The 25,180-nt window shown below is 32.5% G+C and overlaps 2 protein-coding genes and 1 long non-coding RNA gene across 3 annotated transcripts in view; all 3 read left to right on the forward strand.

The window, feature by feature from the left end:
* The first annotated feature begins 6,425 nt into the window (after positions 1-6,425).
* Positions 6,426-25,180, forward strand: part of LOC144561018 (uncharacterized) — a 67,984-nt gene continuing 49,229 nt past the window's right edge. Inside the window, exon 1 of the long non-coding RNA XR_013513555.1 lies at positions 6,426-6,458. This is a non-coding gene — a long non-coding RNA (uncharacterized LOC144561018). The remainder of the gene's footprint in view (positions 6,459-25,180) is intronic.
* LOC144560757 (E3 ubiquitin-protein ligase WAV3-like) lies at positions 7,240-9,205 on the forward strand. The gene is made up of 4 exons (XM_078310004.1): positions 7,240-7,375; positions 7,560-8,101; positions 8,199-8,533; positions 8,646-9,205. Exons 1-4 carry the CDS (start codon positions 7,336-7,338, stop codon positions 9,175-9,177), a joined length of 1,449 nt encoding a protein of 482 aa, XP_078166130.1. The 5' UTR covers positions 7,240-7,335; the 3' UTR covers positions 9,178-9,205.
* LOC144560637 (uncharacterized) lies at positions 12,555-17,058 on the forward strand. Its single transcript, XM_078309873.1, has 5 exons — positions 12,555-13,154; positions 14,817-15,388; positions 15,497-15,679; positions 15,760-15,964; positions 16,369-17,058. Exons 1-5 carry the CDS (start codon positions 12,611-12,613, stop codon positions 16,995-16,997), a joined length of 2,133 nt encoding a protein of 710 aa, XP_078165999.1. The 5' UTR covers positions 12,555-12,610; the 3' UTR covers positions 16,998-17,058.

Below are 25,180 nucleotides of genomic sequence, written 5' to 3' on the forward strand. Positions count from 1 at the left end.
TTTCTAAAAAAAAAAAAAAAAGATGATGAAGAAGAAGTTGACCTCCTCACTGGGGAGCAGTTTGGTGCTGAGAGCTGGCCGCTCCCCTACTGGGTGGTTAGGGCATTTCTTTTTAAAAAAATATCAAGGGCATATTCATTAATTTCATTAATTTCATTTGTTTTTAGGGTATTAATAAAAAATTCGGCATTGAATGACAGCATTAGCCCACACAGTCAAATGGACTGCATTTTAGGATGTTCAATTTAATTCGTTGAAAGCTCAACACCAGGAAGTTCCACATGATGTGATGCTTTAAAATTTAACAAGTCAATGATTATAATATTCCTGCTTTATTTGTATATATAATATAATAAATTGGCACATTGACTTCATCGGTCAATGCAGTGATTCAATAATGTATTGAAAATGATTTCATAATTTGTATATGTGCCAGCACCTAAAGGCGAATAATAAAAGGTACAACTTAATGGTTTCACCAATAGAAAATTTTTCTGTAGGTGTGACTAATTCATCTTGAGTCCACAAATCTTTATCTAATTTTGCATATTTGATGCCAAGGAAGCCTAATAGTTCATCCTAGTAATATATAATGTGATTTTTATTACTATATATGGATCTTCAGCAAAATAGATCGTAGTAATGCCCAATATTTGATGCCAGGGATGTCCAGTATATCTTATGAAAATATTAAGTATTCAAATCCCCAACTACTAACCACTTCTGATTAGATCTAGTTTTGAAATATATTTCTTATTTGAATAAAACATGTTTGTTCAAAAAATTAAAGCTATGTGTAATTCAATGTAGACATGCCACAAAGTTGAGCAGGCTGGGAGTGGGGACAAAGTCTTATAGGTGTGTAAGACAATCAATGAAGACATGTGGATTTGTTCTTTTATTTTTTTGACAGAATTTTTTGTATAGAAACAATAAAATAATTTACAATTTACCCCTAAATTTGTCTAATATGTGCTTTTTCAATAAATATATGACCCTCATATTTCCAAAAGTTATGGAATGAAGTTAACAATAATTTCGGCTTCAGACCCTGATTAAAGCGAAAGGCACCTCAGACTAGCTATAACCCATGCTTTAATTAGGACCCTAGGGCAGTCCAATAAAATACGGCCAACTTGATTTTTTCAACCTCTAGTAATTGAACACAAATTATTTATAACGCCCTTCTTTGATATTTTTCATATTTTTCATTTTTTTAGTTACACTATAGAAAATGCGATTACACACGGTTAAGAATGCAATTTACGCACGAAATTCGGTGGGTCAACTACATGACATAATTTTTTTTCTTTTTCAAAAAAACATGCCAGTTCAACATTTGTTACAGTAAAATTACATGCCCTCCATTAATTAAGTATTAATCCCTTATGTACAAAAATATTTATACTGATGCATAAAAGTATTTATAGTTATGAGGTGAATAATATTTACGTAAATAATTGTCTCTACAATCAAATCATCCAAATGTTCCCGCACCATTAATATATATTGGGGACCACTCAAATTAAATGTCGGAGATCATACATGTTTGTAAAAATATTGATTTCTATAACTATCTGGGGATCGCAAAACTTGATATTTTTTACATTTTGCGTTGGATGACGTCATTGCAAGTATAAGTTAAAGCATTGTTTTTTGAATTATGATTAGTAATTAGAAGTATAAGTTAGAGCATCAAAAATTATGTATATGTTAGAGCATTGGAAAGTATAAGTTAAAGCATTGTTCTTTATCGAGTACTTAATTAGTTAATGGGTTTAAATCCAATGAACTATTTTTTTGACCCCACGACAAAAATCCTAAATCCACCAGGAGAACCGTCAAAGATTTTCAGTAAGTCATACACGATTCCTTCCGAAAAATCATGTATATTGCCCTTGCTATCATACACGGTTATCATTTCCATTTGTAAACCTTTTGTTTTAGCATTTTTTTTAGAGATCTGACATGATTCTCTTATAGTAACCATGTAAGTATAAAGACACATTTTGTTAACTATGTAAAATTTATTGACACTTTCATGCACGATGCATTTCAACACCAATGAAGAACCTTATGTCCTAGTATTTTTAACAGTTTATAGTCACCTATTTTTTTTATAATAGTGTCTCTCATGTTACTCTTTCATAGGGCTCCACAAAAAATTCGTAGTTCATAATTGGATTAGTGTTCGATTCGAAAAAAGTTCAGAATTAATTATATTTAAAAAAGTTCAGAATTCATTCTAAAACAGGTCTAATCAGTTTGGTTCGAATCTTATTCAAATCAAACTCAAACTGCTCATAATTCGTTCGAAATTGATTCACAAACTATTTAGGTTCGAATCTCAAATAATGCAACTAATGGATTCAAGCATGAATCTCTAATAATGAAGGAACCAAACTTATATCATACCTGAAAATTATTAATATAATGGTAACTTATAATAGGAAAATGTTTGAGCAGCGTAACAAATTAACAATGGAATAACTTTCATTTGACTACGGAATCTTGAGTTGGCCCATAATCCATCAGTGTAAATTCATAAAAGGTAAAAGAAATTCATGCTTGAATCCAAATTAGTTAGTTCGCACTTCATTATTAGAAAACTAATGCATAAACTACCGGTATAACTAGGGCTGCCAAAAAAATTTGTAGTTTGCACTTCGATTGACTTCAATTCAAAAAATTTGTACTTCGCAATTAATTTGATTCAAAATTAGTTAGTTCTCAAACAAATTAAACTAATTCGGTTCTAATCTTCTTCAAACTCACACTCCAACTGAGATGAGCTCGATTCGGTTCGATTCTAGCTGTGCTGTCCAATTGGACCTGTTGGCATACTTTTTATAATATTTATAATGTATCATCGAATATGTAGGTAAGTTTAAATGTCATGTGATACTACATACCAGAGGTACATAAATTTTTATTATTTTTTCTGTTACAGTATCAAGTGCATAAACAATAAATGAATCCCATCTATCAAAACAAAATGATCTAACTGGAGAAAGAACGATTCTCTTTGGATGGGATTTAATTATTGGCCAATTTATTGTTTTAATATACAAAATAAGTTGGTGGGTAATTTAAAGCATCACATGTCATGCATGTGGAGCTTGGTAGATTGGGGTTGTTCCAAGAAGTCTTCCATGGGAACATGCTGGGGTTGAGCTTTCAGCGAATTAAATTGAACGTTTTAAAATGGGGTCCACTTGACTTCATCGGTCAATGCGGTCAGTCAATAATGGATTGAAAATGATTTGATGATTTGTATATGTGCCAGCACCTTAAGGCGAATAATAAAAGATACAATTTAATGGTTTCTCCAATAGAAATTTTTTCTGTAGGTGTGACCCAGTATATCTTATGAAAATATTTAGTATTCAAATCCCCAACTAATGCCTAGACACATTTGAATGAATCGGGATGTCATTTCGGCCTGAGCCGTTTTCACAGATTTAAAAAAAAAATGTAGTTGTTTGAATAAAACTTGTGAAAACACCTCAGATCGAAAAAACAATTTGGTATGAGGAAAAAGAAAAAGACTTCGGACTGAAATAGCATCTCGGTTATTATGATTTTTGTAAAAATTAAATTAATCAAGTTGATTTGATAAAATCTTTTTATTTTATTTATGATTTTTAGAAGAAATTCCTCAGCGTCGGAGCACAATGTCTCTCTCTCTCTGTTCTTTTTCTGTTATTTTCTTTCATTGCTCTATCGTCCAACTGATTTTGCTTACATGGTGGGAGTTACCAAGAAAATATAATACCTGCTGGGTTTACCTGGTATGAACAGTAAGAAAATTTCGAAAATATGAATTTTGATAAAGCTTCAAATTAAGCCCCCTTATTGCTGCATTATTTCCGAAGAATAATACTAGTCCCTTTTGTTAACATCTTTAAATTAGATTTCATTTTTTCTCCATTTGTTACTAAATGATGTCAACAGTTTTTTATTCAAACAAATAATATAAAAATAGTAGAACCTATTAGATGGATTGTCTGATTTTTTTCGATGGCGATTTTAACAGTGGATAAATTATCCTACTCATTTTATTGACGAGTTTTTAGATTTGTTTGTTACAATAAATATACTTTCGGGAGGAAAACTGTAAGGAGTATTAAATCTGTGAAGTAAGAAATGTACAAGTTGAAATTTTGTACGAATTTTTCACAATGCGAAATTTAAATTAGAAATTAATTTCTTCTTAGCTCTATACTGTAGATTTATCAATTCATACCTTGACTGAGATGGTCTTCTAAAAAGACAAATTGATTAATTAACGCTGGGACCGGAAACAGGAGGCCACTATTCCTATAAGGATAATTGAATACATTGATGAATTCATTCATTCATTCATTAAATTAATTGCTACTATACTGAACAACTAACTGTACTGTTCAACGACTGAAGCATTTGAGTCAAGTCAACTAGTAGCAATACCTCAGACTTTTGTAAAATATACTACCACATGACATCTATAAATTCTTGTCGCTCATCAAGAATATTCAAGTTAAAGATTGCCATATTTATGCTAAGTTAAATTAGCTAAACCAAAATATTTCTCCTTGTAGATGAATAATCTACCCAATGAATAGAACTTTAGGCCTCTTGCGTTTTACAACAAAAGAGTAGAACTTTCTAGCAATTAAGCATTCATGCCTGCATACATACATATAATTAATTTTCTATATATTTCTATCAAAACTAAACTATGTGAAATATAACTAGAGGTAGATAAATTTTAAATGTCATGTGATACTCATATGATACATACCAGAGGTAGATAAATTTTAATTATTTTTTCTGTTATAGTATTAAGTGCATAAACAATAAATGAATCCCGTCTACCAAAACCAAATGATCTAACTGGAGAAAGAACGATTCTCTTTGGATGGTATTTAATTATTGACCAATCTATTATTTTAATATACAAAATAAGTAGGTGGGAAATTTAAAGCATCACATGTCATGCATGTGGAGCTTGGTAGATTGGGGTTGTTCCAAGAAGTCTTCCATGGGAACATGCTGGGGTTGAGCTTTCAGCGAATTAAATTGAACGTTTTAAAATGTGGTCCACTTGACTTCATCGGTCAATGCGGTCATTCAATAATGCAGTGAAAATGATTTCATAATTTGTATATGTGACAGCACCTTAAGGCGAATAATAAAAGGTACAATTTAATGGTTTCTCCAATAGAAAATTTTTCTGTAGATGTGACTAATTCATCTTGAGTCCAGAAATCTTTATCTAATTGTGCATATTTGATGCCAAGGATGCCCAATAGTTCATCCTAGTAATATATAATGTGATTTTTTTTTACTATATATGAATCTTTAGCAAACTAGATCGTAGTAATGTTCAATATTTGATGCCAGCAGGGATGCCCAATATCTTAATATCTTATGAAAATATTTAGTATTCAAATCCCCAACTACTAACCACTTTTGATTAGATCTAGTTTTGAAATATATTTCTCTTCTAAATATATATCATATAGTATTTTTATATTCAAATTAAATCGTTCTAATTTATCTAGAGAGGGGTTCCTAAACTCTTAGATTTGTTCGAAATATTTAAGGATCTCTAGTGCTTTCCCCTTTAGTGTTTTCTGAGCTCCATGATGAATTTTTAACCAACCCCTAATATATTTTCTAAGATATTTCAGGGAATCTTATTCTACCATTTACGAATTAGTGTAATGAACTCCCCATGCAATAACCACACAGGATCAAGTCTAAACAAATGACTATGCACAGTAGACCCACAAATTGATAAATCAATGTACAATAAGGATCTCTTTCATCCTTGTTACTAGAAGTAAAAAATCTGCGTAGTAAGGCAAACTGCCCACCATTGGAGCAAGTAAATTTTCTGTAGACTAATTTATGTTCGATGAGATTATGCTTATTAATATTAACAAACTTACTGAACATCTTGCTAAGTCTAGTATTAAAATTGCCTGAAAATCCTTCTTCTTTTTTTTTTAATAATGGAGATGGATACCGACTCACATGCTGAATTTTGCTCAAAGCTTACAAATAAATGAGTTGGCATTGACATAATAAATGATAGTATCATATTTTGAAATAATAAATAACAGGTGATCTGACCTTGGTTATTTGCTCCAGAACGTTAAATTTGAGAGGGAGCAAAGGAAAGGGAAATGAGAGGAGGTGAAGAAACATACGACTGCAGCAACCTCGGTGGAATAAGAGAGATCGAATGACAGAGATAGTGCAGTACAAGAGGAGGGCTATATTTCGGCAATGGATACTTAACCAATAAGTGATGATTTCATTGTCAATAATAATAATAATAATAATAATAATAATATATTATTACTTACCGTCCTTGCAAAATTACTTCGAAACAAGCTTGCTAATTACTCTATGTCATCTCGATCGGAGTGCATATGAGTAGATCCGGTCGTAGAGAGCGATAGGGAAAGGTAAGACAGTAATTATGAGTGTATATAAGTGAGATTCGAATTATTTAGAGTAGTTTGAAGAATTTTGTGAGAATAAAGAGTGAATTTAGGTTTAGAGTTATTTGATAAGTTCATTTTTTTTATCAATGAAATTGTTAGTTGGCATTTAAAGTCACTAACTTTAAAAAATAGATATTATGTAATTAAGCGATAGAACTAGTTTCTTTGTGGTGCTTCTCAAGATGCATATCCATATCCATATTTTTTATTATTGAACTTTGGGATTTGATTTTTTACATATATCTTGATACAAAAAGCTTAAAAAAGTTGTAATAATTGTGTTCAATTGAAATTATCTTCATTATCGACTAATTCGTACTGCAATATCAAAAATATATTAATATTGGATATCTTCAGTATTTCTCCAGTAAAGTTCTTCAGATCAAACAAAAACCTGTTCATGAAAAATTCACTCTTCAAATATATAAATGACCTGGGTGATTTGATTGAGCAGCCCAATTATTCTCCAATAATAAAGCACTCCTTTGCAACTACCGGGGACCGCGGATCGAGGTTTTTGATTTCTATATCATCAACTTGTACAATTAATTAATGTTTTTTTATTTCCGGTTCGTGTGTATATCCTAATGTATAAACAATTTTATATCCAAATAATATTAGTCAAAGAGTAAAACTATTTCTTCCAAACTTTTAGTAACATTAATTGCATAAGGTATGCTTGAGATATTAATAATAATAATAATAAATTCCCAACACATGTCTATATATATGTATATTTGAGATGAGTCTCTGCCTCTCTGGAAGCAATAGGTTGCTAATTAGCCATTAAGAAGATTAGCAAATTCTGTTTTAATTAGCAGAGAATTGATCTGTCAAGATGAGTTTTAACGATGATGAGGAGATTGTCATTCCTAAAGGTTTGCTCCCAGTATTGTCTCATGTGTTGCAATAATGTTTGTTTATGAAATCTTTTATTTTTAAGCTTTATTAATCTCAATTAGCCATCTTTTGCTGAAGATCATATAACGTAATTATACTATAACTGAAATTGTATTACACTAAATGCATTTTGTGTTAATTTGCTAATTGCTATCACTGCAGGGCCAAAACCCATCGTTCCTGGAAGAATACAGCTGGATATTCGAAACAACACGAACGCACCAATTGCAGGAATCAACCAAAAGGTGTTGCTGCAGCTCACCGGTAAAGGCGAAGGTCGAGCGGGGTTGGACCTTGTGGCGGTCTTAGATGTTAGTGGCAGCATGGGAGAGGATGATAAGATAGGAAAAATGAAACTTGCTTTGCAATTTATGATGAAGAAACTCACCCCTTTGGATCGTTTGTCAATTGTCAAGTACTCCACTAAAGCAACGAGGGTATGCAAATTGACCCAGATGACTGAAAAATCTCAAACGGAACTCGCAAATCTGATCGAAGGTTTGAAAGCTACAGGGTCCACAAACATCACCGATGGCCTTACTATGGGCCTGAATGTTCTCAACGGCCGTACAATTCGAGATGGACGCGTTGGCGTCATCATGCTTATGACAGATGGTCAGGAAAATAAGAGCAGTGATGCTTCAAAAGTTAAATGCAACGTGACTGTGCACACATTTGGTTTTGGTGATGGTCAGGATTCAAAGGTACAGTTCAGATTTGAAAATAACCCCTTTTTTTGACAATTTCTAGCAAATATATGTCTTTGCTGCATCCTGATTAACTTCTGCATGTTCTTAATAGCGGCTCACGGATATCGCCAAAAATAGCCCTAATGGAGGAACATACTCAGAAGTTCGCCTGGAAAACTTGAACTTAGCCTTTTCCCAGTGCTTGGCTGGGCTTCTCAGTGTGGTTGCTCAGGAGCTGACAGTGACCGTAGAACAAGAAGGGTCAAAAATAAAGCCGCCGGTATCTGCCGGAAGTTATAAGCAATCCAACCCTACTGCTGGTTCTGTAACTATAACATTTGGTGATCTCTACATCCAAGAGGTTCGTACAGTTTTAGTCGACATTGATATCCCTCGTGCAGATATGGAAGGGGCCACAGATGTTCTTGCAGTCTCTTTCTCATACAAGTATATCAAAACTCATTTTCTTGAGAGCAATTTATAAATATGTATACATGTACAACCTATCACCATTCTGATGATTGTCATTAATCTAATTGTAATACTTGTGCGGATGCAGATTTGGTGGAGAACTGGAAGAGGCACCTCCTTCATTTGTTTCTGTAAACCGCCTGGAAGGGTTTACAGATGAAGAACTACTAGCACCACCGGAGGTGAGAGCTGAAGAGGTCCGTCTGCTTATTGCTGAGCTGATCAAAGAAGCGACAGACAATGCTGAAAAAAATGATCTGGCAAGTGCTCAGCAAAATCTTTCCGAGGGTCTGGAAACATTGGAGAAACAGGATGTAGAGCAGTTGAAGGCCACGCTGAGCAATGAGCTGAACGAGTTGAAAAGATTGATGGAAACAAAAAAAACCTATGACAAGGAAGGCCGTCCTTTCGCAAATTCCTTGCTGATTTCCCTTGCCACACAGCGTCAAGCGGCAAGAGGTGAAGACATCAGTCAATTTCAGCTATTCTCCACTCCTGCTATGCAACAATTACTAAAGGAAGCCCAGGAGTCGAATGATAAAGATAAATTAAAACGCTATGTGGATGATCTCATAAAAGCTCTCGAAGCCGTTGAACAGGTTATCAACCAAGCTCCATGAAAATGAACACTTCAAAATTGCCGTTGGCCAACCAAGCGGTTCATTGTTATTTCCATTGTTTTTATGATCATGTTGATGGTTTGGGTTTAATGTCTTGCTTGAGATACACAGATCAGGAAGACTTCTTTTATATTCTACTAATGTATCCATCTATTACTTATTTGCAAGTTGATAATTACTTTAATTATGCTTAATTTTCTTGTTGATTAATTTACTTATATATTGAACACCTTTTCTTTGTTCTCGACTTATGCTTAATGTATCCGTCCATACTTACGTAAATAGGTTATTAAGTTTCGGACAAAAAGAAAAGTCCGGTGTTAATTTGTTTAACATGTGTGCACGGCTCTTTTAACGAAATAAACGTTAAAAAAAATTATACATATAATTGCTAAATAACTGGCTACTTGAATTTGATTTAATTGCGTACATTTAATTGCTTAATATCGTGGGTGCAATAGTTCTGAAAATTGGTTTATTCCGATTCGACTCGGGGTATCCATGGCAATAATAAAAATTACATATTTCTGCAGAATTTGAATTTGAATTTGAAGTACAACAATTCTCTAAATATAATAACTACCCACTACATACCGAAATTTTTATAAATACTCAAAATAATTAACAAATTACGGAATCTATCCCCTTTTTGGTGAAAATTCGATAGCCAATCCGGTTAACGAATAACCGGATTGGGCCATTCTTTCCGGTGGCTGAATTCCCGGAATAATGAAAATGGATCCGGTTATTGGTTAACCGGAAATGTGCTTTTTTTTAAATGAAACAATACGGCCGGTTAATGGTGCACCGGTTTTTTTTTTTTAAAACATATATTTTTTTTAAAACAGAAATTTTTTATTTTTTGTATAAAAATATTAGAAATGTTGAATATATTTATTTGAAAATAGATGAAATACAATATAATTTAATTTATTAGAAAGACTGCAACAAATAACTCAGATCAATATTTTTTAGGCCGGATTTTTCGCGACTGTAAGAAAAATTAATATATTTCTTTGTGTTATTGGAAAAAAATAAAGATGCTTAGATTCTGAGTTATTCATCCCGGTTCAAAAGTTACTTATAGGTAATCTAGAAAATATTGTGATCTTTCTAGTACATTTAATTTATTAAAAGTTGTATCTATTTTTAGAATTCTTTTTGAATAACAACCATTAAATAAATTAAAGTTTTTGTTTTTTTCAAAAATATATACAACTTTTAATAAATTAAATGTACTAGAAAGATCACAATATTTTCTAGATTACCTATAAGTGACTTTTGAACCGGGATCAATAACTCAGAATCTAAGCATTTTTTTTTTCCAATAACACATAAAGAAATATATTAATTTTTATTACAACCGCGAAAAATCCGGCCTGAAAAATATTGATCCGGGTTATTTGTTGCAGTCTTTCTAATAAATCAAATTATATTGTATTCCATCTATTTTCAAAGAAATATATTCAAAATTTCTAATATTTTAATAGAAAAAAAAAATGTTTTCAAAAAAAAAAAAAGAGAGGCCAAAACCTGTGGACCATTAACCGATATTGTTTCAATTAAAAAAAAACACATTTCCGGTTAACCAATAACCAGATCTATTTTCATTATCCCGAGAATTGGGCCACCGGAAAGAAGGGCCCAATCCAGTTATTGGTTAACCGGATTGGCTAGTTTTCGAATTTTCACCAAAAAGGGGATAGATTCCGTAATTTGTTAATTATTTTGGGTATTTATAAAAAAATCGGCACTACATAACTTGTGCTAAAAATAGTAACCATACTGGAAAGAATGTTGCAACACATGGTTCTGAAACTCGAAATCAGAATCCGAATCGGATACTTGAGTATGGAATCAGAATCAGCCAGAATCGGATCAGAATCTCGAATTTTTTTGGAAGAAACTTGTTTTGTAACCAAAATTTAGAAAAAAAATTGGTCAAAATAATGATTTTTAAGAAAACAATGTAAATAAAAGACTATACTCAAATAATCCACTAATTATATAATATCATATAAGCATTACAAATAGAACACGCATTCTATGCAAGGTAGCTATATTTAATGCATAGCAAAATAAGATTACGTTGGTAGCATAAATTTAGTGCAAAATTCTTTTGACAAGGTATGTGTTAATTTTTTTCTAATTCAAATTGTTTTTGAATTATTTGATTTTTTTGTGTGATTTCAAATCATAGATCAACAACTACAAGAAAAAAAAAAACATAAAATAATTGAAGGACTCAGCCTGATTCGGGCTTGACTCAGTCTGACTCGGGTTTGATTCGGCTTTAAAATCGGATAACTCGGCCGAGTCAAACATTGTGCAACCGAGTTTTGATAAAAAATTTGCATGGGCGCGAGACTCAGGTGAAACTCGGATCAAACTCGACCGATACCGAGTTGACTCGGCTGAGTTTCTAAACCATACTGCAACACTAACAACAGTTTGACACCTTAGAAAACTGCTATCTAAATCAATATTGAGCTAATTCTCAACATCAATATCTAAATCAATATTGAGCTTCTTCTGCCACTAAATCTCTGATGAAATGTACTTGAATGTCAATGTGTTCTGATCTTCCATGGAAGACAGGTTCTGATCTTGGTCAGCCTTTTTTCTCCGATAGGACCACTTGCAATGTCGAATTGCTCAAACATAATTGGATAATGGAGAGTGTCTTATCATCTATATTTCTTCATTTGCTATCCATCAACGCATCAATCAAATTTCCTCGACCAAAAATGACATCCTTAACGCCTTGGCTCGACAAAATTGACACCATACGCACTTGCCATAATGCAAAACTCGTCTTCCTATAATACTTCTCAATATTTTACTTTGCCGACATATCTATTTAATTTCTCAAACACCCAATTAATCAATTCCCCAAATTATAAAAAATTACTCCAATTACCGAAACGTCACAAATCCAAATTTGCAAAATTCCAATTAAACAATAATTGAAATTTTCAAATACTCCCAAAGTCAAGTTGACTAAATTGCTAAGTAAAAAAATTGGCTCATGTATTCCCTTGCGCGGTCTACACAGAAAATGCCAGAGGAAATCGCGGTGTACCGAATAAGAAATGCGGCTCAGAAATTTAAACCTTGCGCGGTGTACAGATAGGGAAGCAAAACCCAGTGCCCAGCCTTTCGGTTCTTGCGCGGTCCACTGAAGAAACAAAAACGCGCTCAGCCACGCGATGCACACGTGGCTCACAAGTAGCGACGCGATTTGGGATGCGCTCTGATCTCTGGCTTACGCGACGCGATTTGGCACACGCAAATTTTATGATCGAACTGCCTTATTGGCAACACACATATACTGAATCCATGTGCCTGATATAAATAAAGCAGCTAGTGGATGAATATATTGCTTGCTTACACTTCCTTACCAAACAAACAAAAAGAGAACCATTATTAGAATATGGGAGAAAACAGAGGTAGTATCGCCTTCTTTACAACCTATAGACCACCAGTGCCTCTAGACATATTCTCTTTTCCAGTTAAACCATCATTAGAGAAAGATGAGCTCAACTTGACCGATGGCAAATCATACAACTACAACTGCCAAGTCATTCCACCGGCAGCTCTTAAGACAATTATCAGTCGTCCGAAATTGGCTTCTGAAGCCACAGAAGCCGACATCGATTCCGGTCATCTCACCGGGTTTGTTTTTGTTTCTGAAAGAGACAACAACTTAGAAACACTTCACATATCTCTCTGCCTCCGTGGCAAACAACCTAAAGTCTTCAGTTTGGCCGATGTCTACGGCACCGATTCATTCCATGGTGTCCGCTTAGAAGACAGTGGCTGCATTGGTGGCGGTTATGTGATTGACAGTCACACAATGGATCATTTCCTCATCTATGTATCCACCAAGGAGCCGGTACAAGCCCGTCGTTGCCCCTGGACTGTTGTACATAAAACCAATCTTAGAACAGGGGAAACTGAGCGCCTCACTCCACCAGGTTATTTTTCCAATCCTTCTATATATTTTTGTATAAACATATCAAGATGGTTTTAAAAATCGGTCCAGTCTGAGTTAACTCGGCTGAGTCCAACCGGAATCAATCCGGATCCATTGTTTAACCAATTTACACATGTGGGTGATTTGAGCATCGAATTTCGGTGGAATCAGTTTGACTCAGCTGGTTCAACTGAATTAGGAGCTTATTTTGATCAAATTCAACTATTTTGTTAAATAATGAGAAGATCGTAGAAGGAATTTATTAGGTCTTCTTTTTTTTTTTTTTTTACTTTTTTCCTAGGGAATGTCTTAGGTTTTTAATTTGGGAGAAAATTAACGTCCCAGGTGTTTTGGGGAAGAAGAGACGCACTGTTTCGGAAAGGAAATGGTTTCGTAGACTTGTTTCACTATATTATTAGGCCAACACTTTGAAATCTGTTTGATGGTTTCTAGATAAATTGAATAAAATTAATTTTTAAATTTGTACGTATGTCTATCTTTAAACTACTGTGGTTTAGGTGCTTCCAACATGGCTGGTCAATTAGAAAACTTTCTGATCAAATTATCATATTAGTGGCCATTAAAACACACCATGTAGAAAATAATATAATCTAGTGGACTTTGCTTTTCTTTTTTCTAAATTAAATTTGAAATTTAAAATAGAATGTATATTATTATAAATTATTGTAATATATAATATATTTTATTGTCAGACTGTTTTTCTAATGCTATTTGTAATTATTTCTGTCATACTGTTTTGTATGCTTTTATTTTAATATACTAGTGGATTACATATATAAGTGAACCTTTTTTAACATATTTGAATAAATTATTACTTTATTTTTTTATATGCTTTTACACGAAAACAAACCATTATTTGTTTGTTTTGCTACTATGAGTAAGAATCCATAACATGACATGTTTAGTTATATATTTTTTTTATTTTTGTACTATATTATATATGAGGAGGGTTCAAATGCACTCAAATGCACTCTATCTTTCAAATTATTTTTCTTCGTTTTCAAAGTCCGAATAGTCAATCTGAACCGTTAGATACGATCTATATATTAAGATGTGCTTGGAGACCAAATTTTATAATTTTTGAAATTTTTTACTATTTATTAAGCCACTTTGAAAATCGCTGATTTTGCATTTTCTGGACCATTGAATCAGCGATTTTTAAAGTGGCTTAATAAATAGTAAAAAAATTCCAAAAAATGTAAAATTTGGTCTCCAAGCACATCTTAATATATAGATTGCATCTAACGGTTCGGATTGACTATTCGGACTTTGAAAACAGAGAAAAAGAATAGGGTGCATTGGGTGCACAAAAATTTGAGTGCATTTGAACCCTCCTCATTATATATAATGGATTATTGTGTGTAGACAAATAAATTATGTACAACTTTCTTTTTTTAATACAAATCAATTTCTTTTCTTTTTTTAAATTCCAATTTCCAATTTGATTCAGCCGATTCCTACTAATTCATCCAATTTCAGTTTCATAATGTACTTCCTTTGATCTTTTAGCGATTTCCAATTATGCTTCTGATTCTAGCGATTCTACTTCCGATTCTAATTTTCAGAACCATTAGCATGATGACACATATAGCAAATTAAATTTGATTTTCGCTTCCTTTGATCTTCATTTATACATCAACAGGGAAATTCGATTTAAGTCCCTCTGTGTCTCCATCTGGAAAGAAGATAGCGGTGGCTTCATTTCAAGGCAAGGCGTGGGATGGCGAGATTGAGGATCTACAGACTGACATTTATGTGATGAACGTAGATAAGTCACATTCGGGTTTGGGGCGCCAGAGATTGATAGTAAATGGTGGATGGCCAACATGGGGAAGTGAGAATATCTTATTCTTCCACAGAAAGGAATATTATGGTTCCAAACCCAAAGATCCGACAGCTTGGCGTGTGTTTCGATTTGACATAAGCACCGGTGAAACCATCCCTGTGACCCCAAAAGAATTTGATGCAGTAACTCCTGCAGCCATTAATGAAACCGAAGTGGCTGTGGCAACTATTCGTATGAAATCAGAGTTCACTGATAAGCGCGTAGAAACACAGTACCGGCATATTGAGATCTTTGATACAACTGCAGCAGGACAATCTAAACTGATTACTAAAAATATCAGACCGACATGTGACCATTTCAACCCCTTTGTGATAGATGGTGGCAAGCGTATAGGTTACCATTGTTGCAACAATATTGGCCGTTGCCAGGTACCAGACCATGCACTTTTAATGAATATCATTATTTTTAAACCCCCCCCTTCCCCCCAGGTAGATATATCACATTTAAATTGTAAACTTGAAATTGGACCTTTGCAGAAAAAAGGCGATATAACGAAACATTTCAACAAGCTCCAATCTCCGGTGAAAGATGTAGGACTGTTTAGAGTGTCAGGTGTGTTCCCAACAATTTCCACTGATGGTTCCAAGCTAGCATATGTTGATAATGAGTTCAAAACTCTTTGGTTAGCCGACAGCAAAGGGTTGAACCCTGTCTTTAAGGTACAGATATATACAGATAAGAATAACTTTTGGTTGCTGTTATTTGACCTGATAATGGCTTTAATTTTATTTTTTTGTAGGCAGACAAAAAGTACAAAATCTCCGCGCCAGTTTGGAATCAAAATCCAGAAAAGGATACATTATATGTATGCACGGGAGAACCTTTCAAAGCTGATGAACCAATGGAAATCTGCGCAATCCCCAATGTGTCCGATGCTCTTATGCAACGTAGACAACTCACAAAGGGAAATTTCAATAATGCCTTTCCATCCACGGATTCAGAGGGTAAGTAACATGTTTCCTAACTAATTCTAAAACAAGAAATCTACGCCCTCCTTCATCCCCCCGATGACATGAAGTTTTGGATTTGATGGAGGACTTAAGTAGTTCGATGTATTTTAAATTGATGATGACTCAGTACCAGTAGTACTTCCTGCATAAAAACAATTTTTCACATTAATTATATAATTTTTAAGTAAATTTAGCATTTCGTTTCCAGAATATTGTTCACTATGTTTAGTTATGCATTTTTTTTCTGATTGACAAACTTGAGGCCATAGTCTCTATATATAGTATCAAATATTTATATCATAAGGTTGATAATTGTTTCTTATTGATCACAAACTTCATGCCTTTGTCTCTATATATAGAATCTAATGTTTATATCATACGGTTGATAATTGTTATAGGAAAAAGACTTGTTTTTCGATCCACAAGAGATTGGGTAAATAAAAAACACAAAAACCTATATATAATGGAGGATGCAGAAAATGGGGAGTTCTTTGGGGGCAAGATAAAAAGACTAACAAATGGGCCTTGGACTGACACACATTGCCAATGGTCTCCGAACAATGACTGGATCGTATTCTCGTCAACCCGCGATAAGCCTGAACATGCACCAGAGTCTGATAATGGTCTCGATCCAGGATACTTTTCAATTTTTCTAGTGAATGCTAATGATCCAACTGTGGTGGTAAGAGTGATTAAAAGTGGGTATAATCTTGCGGGGCATGTGAACCATCCGGTGTTTAGTCCGGATGGGAAGAGCATTGCTGTAACTGCAGATCTAGCTGCAGTGTCTGCTGACCCAATTTCGTTACCTCTTTTTTTGCACTCTGTGAGGCCTTACGGAGATGTCTTTGTTGTTGATATTGATCCTGACGACATAAATAAGAATAAGGATGTGAAAACCTTTCATCGCATCACGCATAGTAGATATGAGAATGGCACTCCTACATGGACCAAGTTTGCAACTGACAATCCAAACACACAATGGAGTATTCAGATAGATAATTCTAATGCACCAGTATGCCCGTAAATATTCTATAATGGCAAATCACGAATCACTCCCTGAATATTGCCCAAAGAAGTTTCTTGCTGCTGGCTGGATTTTTTTTTTTTTTTTTTCCAGTTTTTGCTTTGCTATTAATTTAATGCTTTAAATTCTGAATTGTGTGTTATTTGTTTTCCCATGTAATGAAAGCAGGAACCGAAAGATTCAATAGCTTTTCCTACATCTCATATAATGCAAGCATATCATGATCCCAGTTGATCTCAATTTTTTGGCCTTTTTTCTACTGGAATATACTTTTTGCTGGTTTGTGAAAAATATTCTTCCCTGGGACATTTCGATAAGAAATGCAATGATGTGTTTTCTAGCTTATTTCAATTCAATCTTGCAGCAATTTCTAATGTTTACTTGGTACCTATATTGGTACAGAACGTCTAGTCCCAATTAACCTTTTGTTGTCTGCACTTGGCTTTGATATTTTGTACCAGCATAACCCAAAAATCCTTTTCAAAAGGGCTAGTGGCTAATTTAGGATTGTTTATTTTTTAAATCGACTAAAATTGATCAAAACTATTGTATCGAAAATCAGAATCAGAAGGGAAATTGGTAGGTTGACCATGGAATCGGGTGAATCAGTAGGCATTGAACATATCGATTCGGAAAATTCACATTTTTTTTAAAAATATTGTTTTGTATTAAAATAATAGAAAAAAGTTTGTAAAAAATTAAATCAGTCGACAAAAGAACACTCAAATAATTCATTAATATAATATTATAGAAACGTTAAAAACTAACCAGTTAGCTTGATTGATTCTCACGCAAATAAAAGAAAACAAAAACAAAAACATCTGTTACATATGTTATATATTAATATCAAAACGTTTGCACCACAGCTCCCGTGCAATCAAGTCGTTTTCAGATTTTTAAAGACCAAATGATTGATTCAAACCATTAGATGTGATCTCTATATTAAAATGTGCTCGGAGACCCAATTTTACATTTTTTGGAAATTGTTTTACTATTTATTAAGCCACATTGAAAATCGCTGATCCAATGGTGGCTTCTGGTTTTACTGTTTGGTTAAGTCACTATTGGATCAGTGATTTTCAATGTGGCTTAATAAATAGTAAAAAAATTTCCAAAAAATGTAAAATTGGGTCTCCAAGCACATTTTAATATAGAGATCACATGTAATGGTTTAATCAATCATTTGGTCTTTAAAAACCTGAAAACGACTTGGTTGCATGGGAGCTGTGGTGTAAACATTTTGATATTAGCCAAGCTACCTTATGTTTTATTTCTATTAATTGTTCTCAAATTTTTCCTTGAAAGAACTTAATTTTAAGATGCTTTAGGTTTTCGCTATTAGGACGACATCCCAGCCAAATTTGCTTGAGGTTTGTTGTTGGGATTGTAATCGTCAGTAGATGAAAAAGAAATGTAAAGTGGAAAGTAAAAATGTAGGTTTTTTTGTAAATAACGAAACTAGAGATGCTTCGATGAGAAAAACTCATTTGATATCTAAGGATAATATCACGAAGATTCCGGCCGGAACTAAAAACTCGCACAGGGAATTTGTTCGAGCCCTCATGCATATCACTTTATTTACATGAATTCCAGGTGACGAAGATAATGAAGCTAGGCAAGATGAGGAGTAAAACGAAAAGACAAAGCAAGAATAATTATTACATTGTCAGTTAGTTTATTTATTTTGTTTGTTTGAATGCATAAAATGAACATGGCTACAGAACATGTATATAATAGCCATGTCTATTTATGTTTTTCGTATCAAAATACATTTATCCCCACTTAATAGCCTATAATGATGCAAGTGTTGGAAGTTGTGCCTCCTTTCCCCCTCTTAATTATTGACCGGAGGATAAATGAGAGAAATGAAGTGGGAGATAGCTAGTTCATCTTTATATATTATATCCATGTTCTAATCTTTCTATGATTGGCAATAATAGAATTCTTTATTTGCAATTCACAAATACAACAGCCAATTCCATGGTACTAACTAGAAAGATATTTATGCAATTTTAGCAATAAAATATTTCTATCTAAGATGGTATGAATTTTATTACATGATATCCAGCTGCATCGTATTTTAGAAGTAAGAATAAAGTAAATAAAATTACACTAGTGAAGTATTTTCAAGGACATCCCTACAAAATATTGAATTTTAATTTAAATACAGAAAAAAAAAATATAAGATGGAGTTTGTGAAATATCAAAAATCAGCTCAACCCCCTCTTTATCTAAATCAGCTATGAAATTATACTCCTAATTCATTGATATGGAACCATTAAACCACAACATATGTTTCCATTGACATTTTTTTTTTTGAAAAAGTGGGATTTTCTCACCGATTTTATTAGAAATCATATAGTCTTGCTGTAATCATATAGTTAATTACTTAATTAAATTAATTAATTACCTTTCGAAATCTGCTGTTAATAATCATTTTCTCCCCGTATTTTCTCCATAGATATCCGTCATGATATGGTGCCATTGTAAGCAAAGTAACAAATATCGCTATCGGGATCGGAATCTGTCCTGGCCAATACCGATACGGAATCGGTTTATCGGCCGGTATCGGCTGATTCAGATAGGAAAATCGGACATTTTGGCCATAAGCTTATTTTACACTAAAAAAAATAGGAAAAAATTGATAAAAAATAATTTGCCAATAATTTATGTTTAGATAAATTATTACACTAAATTTGCCAATAATTTGCTAATAAGCTTATTTTAAACTGAATTTTTGAGACACTAAACGATGTTTTTTCGAAATTCCAATATTTTAAATGCCCAGAGTCGACCCCTGGGCGATATTCGGATCCGTATCATCCCTCCCTTTTCGAAAAGTGGTCGTACGCGTAAATCTGACTTTCCTAACCAAAGTTATGGCTGTTTAAAGTTTTTTCAAAAGCTGAATTTTGGAAATTCATAACTAATTATAGAAAAATCCAAATAAATTGAAATTTGTGTTAAATTTGTGTATTTTTCAATTCTCTACATGCTAGTATAATCACTTTTGTAGTTTGATCCCTGTATCAGTCCAGACTTGCTGATTTATCAGCAGATGTCAAATTTGATGTTTTTAGTGCATTCCACTATATCAGTGGTCTTTTCTTAGTGCTTGGCTGCTGAGTTTGGACTTGGTACCATACTAGAGGTCAGTCTAGGGTGTTTTGTGCATGGACAGAGATCTAATTTGAGGTTTGAACATATTTTAGTAGCTCTAAACTACTATTTTAGTACCAGAAATAAAGAGAAGAAGATCAACAAGCTGTTAGAGCTTGGAAATTTTTGAATTAAGGTCAAGTCCTTAATTTGTGTTATCTTTAGACTTGTAATATCCAACTGACATATCAAATCAAAGCTATAAAGAATTACGACATCACTTAATAAATATATCAAATGTCTTATTTTTTGGCACACACTCTAAATAAAAAAACTAAAACTTCACAAAATTATTTAAATCAAAATTAAAGGGAATCACTTGGTAGATTTAATCATCTTCAAATTTAAAGGGTAATTTTAAAATCTAATATTAAATGTAAGCATGATTTATATAATTCACATATATAGTATGTTTATAACATAATTTAGCATATGTTTCACCATATATATAAATGATTCGAAATATACCATATGATTGAGACTTGACAAATTCTTTTAATTTGTTTAGAAAATCATAGTAAAAAACATCAAAATAGCCAGTGTCAATGATTATAATCTTCTAAAAATTCAACAACTCGCAAAGAGGACTTCTTCCTGTTATCTATCATAACCACTATGTAAAAGGGGCCTTCCATGAAATGCACATAGAAAGAAGCAATTTTTTATTATTATATCCAAAAGTTTAAATAACATTTAGGGGTCCTTAGAGGTTAGCGTTTTAGCACTGATAAAGAGATTTAGTGGCAATTAAGCAATAAACTTTATCTTGCCAATTTCCTTTCCTAAATTTCGTAGTATTTATCTTAGCAATCAAGTTTCTTATTCTGTACTCATGCACCACAACAACAGTTAATTTTCCAGATATGAAATCTTAAATATTGATTTTATAAAAGCAAAATTGATCGACCATATATAGTTAATGCCGCATTTGATGCCCAACAGTTTCTGCGCGCATTTTAATTTCTATAAAGAAAACTTCATAGCAATATCTATAGTAGATGTTAGAACTTGTGAAGCAAATTTTGGTTGAATGTAATTAGGTGTCACCACTAGATTCGCTCTGATCTTTAAGCATTTCAAATCAATTTACAGATAAATTCAAATTATGTTACATAGTTATGGCTTTATTTTATTTGATGGTATGATATATAGTAATTAGAAAATAATATAATACTTCATATGACGTACGTGAAATAATATTTTATCGGAAAGCATCTTAATTACAAGATGACACATGCATGTATACAATTTTTGAATGCATATTTGTTTAATTGTTTAGAAATATTGGAAAAATACCGTTAAAGATTTTTATTTTATTTACTCTTTGTCTATCCCTGTCATATTGAACTTCTGAAATAAATAAATAAATAACTAAGAAAAAACGGTGCAATTTTGCTATCATCCACTTTGTCTATCCCTGTCGTACGTAGGTGGTACGCTGTAATAGGTGATTTGGTGAACGGTAAGAATGTATAACCATCCAACATTTGTTTAACAGAAATTCCCATTTTTTTGTATTAATGGCGTTTCCATTAATTTAATTAATTGTTTAATAGCTCACATACAAATATTTTTTCTCTAGCTCGGCCTTTTTACAAAATTTGCAACATAATTAGACCAAGCATTAAATTTCACATTCTCCACCAAAGTCTTGGGTCATTTGATGCCCAAAAAGGACAAGCCCAAAAAAGCCCAAGTATGGATTTCATATTGTCAATTATTTTCTTATAATTTCAAGAGTCGGAAGGCCCAAACAGACCAATGACATGGCTCAATTCAAAATGCATGAAAGATCAAAGCTGCGCAAATTTCGCACATTATCGGCAGTGTGGTCTCTGCTTTAGATTGAATACCTTAAAATGGCCAATTTTGGATAATACATGATCTATTCATGTACTACTACTAAGTAGTTTTGGGTTTAATTATAAAACCGGCACGCCATTTGTAATTCAGAGAAAATTTAAAAGGATTTTCCTTTATATCCAACCAATTATTCAGCTTATAAACAAAAATTCACATTTTATAGAGCTGATTTGAAATGTAATTTATGCTCAGTTTTAGGTTTTTGGTCAAAACCCGAATGTATCAAACCCATTAACATAAAAGCACTACCAAATCTTCTAATTCAAGACCAGATTTCAGGAGAACTTTTATGGTCTTCATATCATGGCTTGAAACAGTATGGTCCACAGATCTTAGAGAGTATCAACAACAAATCCAAATTTCACAAATTTTACATGATAACTAGGAACCAGTCAAACCAGCAAACACATAAAACCAGAAAAAAAAAAACAAAAAAAACAATTTATATCATGATAACAGACAGCCTCCAGAGCCAAGCAAGCAAGCACACATTTAATATTTTTTAGTCAGCAAGGAACCAAACAAGCAAGCAATTTTTGCCTCCCTCTTTTAACCGCTCCCCTAATTTTTAATTTTTTTATTTTTTAATTTCCATTAGCATGATGAATTCGGACTCTCCGAGAAAATAATAGAAGCATCTCAATAAGACACTTGTGTATACCCACCGAATAAGAATTTAAATTTATATATTTATATATTTTTATGTTATTATTATATTATTCTTTTAAGAAGAAAGAAATGGATTGCCCACCGGCCACATTATGAAATGAATATTATATTGATCTCAATGTGAATATTGTTAAGACAAATTAAAATTTCAACCTAATAAAACTGACTTTGGCCAAGTAATATTTATCAATAAAATTAAATTTAGAAATTAGAGTCATTTGACTCGTTGTAAATACATTTTTTTATCAATGAAATGGTTAATTAGCATTTAAAGCCACTAACCTTAAAAAAAAAATCATATATGTAGAGAACATGAAGATGTGAATCATATATTTGTTACATGTAAATTTGTTAAAAATGTATATGATATTGGATGGGGCATTGCCAAAATTATTTCATAAAATGGGAGACAATAGATGTTATAGTTCAAATTTAATATAATTTACAAACAAAACATAGAGCTGTTTTTCTAGTTATAGTCAGTGCAGTCATGTGGTCCATTTGAAAACACAAAATGAAATTTGATTCAACAAAAAAAAAAAAATTCAACTAGAAATTAAACATAGATACTAATTGCTGCTTTCCTGTTTATGCCCAAAGTATGGTTTATTTTCAATTTGAAACTATTATAGACTTAACCTAATTAAATTTAAAACTATGATTATAAGATAAGATGTTCATATCATCAGTACGTACCAATAGGAAATTTTCTATTTGATAGGTAAGATGTTCATATTCATAGTACTAATTAATTAGAGAAAACGAAACAGATGGAACCAGATAAGAAAACTACACAAATTATTCTCTATTCCATTATTGAGATTAAAATAAATAAGATAAGACAAACAAAACGTAATGGTCTCATATAACAAGTGTATGGGGAAGTCACGGATTAGAAATTAAAATCAGGAAGACTTCATCTAAAATAATTATTACGTAGGGTTGTTATCAATCAATGGAGATTATTTTGTCTTGATGCGGATCAATCATTTCTTAATATGTAAACCGATAAATTTCTCCAACGACATAATTTTTTTGAATTAATGACAGACTTGGGCGAAGCAATTTTATAGACTTGGTCATTCAAGTCATTTCTTAATATGACAATTCTCCAATCAGTTTTTTGAATTAATGCAAACACGTTACTGTCAGGGCATGTAAAATTATTGACTTGGGCCAAGCAATATTGATTAGGACCTTGCTATAGATCGTCCCACTTTTAATATCAAGTTGTTTATCTTTAAATATTTAATTGATACACTACAAATTAAGGATTGATAATTGTTAACATTTTATTTATTTATTGGTTTTGATCACCTTGGTCATTCAAGTCATTTTTTAATATGACAATTCTCCAATCATTTTTTTGAATTAATGTAAACACGTTACAGTCAGGGCAGGCGAAATTATTGACTTGGGCCAAGCAATATTAATTAGGACCTTGCTATAGATCGACCCACTTTTAATATGAAGTTGTCTATCTTTAAATATTTACTTGGTACACTACAAATTAAGGATTGATAATTGTTAACATTTTATTTATGTATTGGTTTTGGGCACTTTGGTCATTCAAGTCATTTTTTCATCTAAAATTAGAGTGATTCATCTATTGGCCGGGTTGTAATTGTTAGAATAGTTATATTTGTAATCAGGGTTTCTTTTGTCCCCCGCATCTTAAAATAACCCATTTACCTGCTCAATATCGTAAATTATGCTCTCAAATAGCATCGCCCTTTTCTTAAGGGACGTTAGTAGCCGCACGGATGTTCAGTTTCTGTGTTTTTTTTTTATTATCTTGTACCTTGGGGATAAATCCTTATATATGATAACATTTATGGTTATTTGTCAATTTGAAAAAGATATAATATGTTGTGCATCAAAAATCGTGCTAGTGCATCAAAAACTGTATGACTGCATCAATATCCGTGCGGACTGCACAACCCTCTATAAAGACAGTTTTCTGACCTCTAAAAATATATTTTTTTTAATTGCAAATTTCTAAATCAGTTCATCAATTATTTGATCTTTGCTTAAATTATTCTACACATTTATGAATCATATCCTAATGAAAATATTAATTGTTTATTACCTTATTTAAGCACTTTAATTGATAACCATATATGACAGTAACAATCCATAATTAGATTACATATATACTCAATGTTGGCATTGAATCCAACTAGGTTGGTAATAAATCCAACACTAGAATTTCTATCGGCTACCATTGACAATACTCATTTTTACCATCGTGGATAAAACAATTATTTTTTTAACAGATTCATGTTAAAAAGTACGCAGATCTTTTATGAACACGACACATGCCAACATGCCGTGGGCAAAAGTGTTTAGTCCTTTTTTTACATCCATAAAAAAGGTCGTTAAAAAATAATAAAAAATAAAAAAAATTAATCAAGAAAAAGAACCCCAAAACTAGGATAATAATTCCATTATAATTATGACAGATAAGTTTTGAGCTTGAAATTATATCTTAC

This window comes from Carex rostrata, chromosome 10 (assembly GCF_964058835.1).
Source record: "Carex rostrata chromosome 10, lpCarRost1.2, whole genome shotgun sequence".
In the NCBI taxonomy this organism is placed as follows: domain Eukaryota; kingdom Viridiplantae; phylum Streptophyta; class Magnoliopsida; order Poales; family Cyperaceae; genus Carex; species Carex rostrata.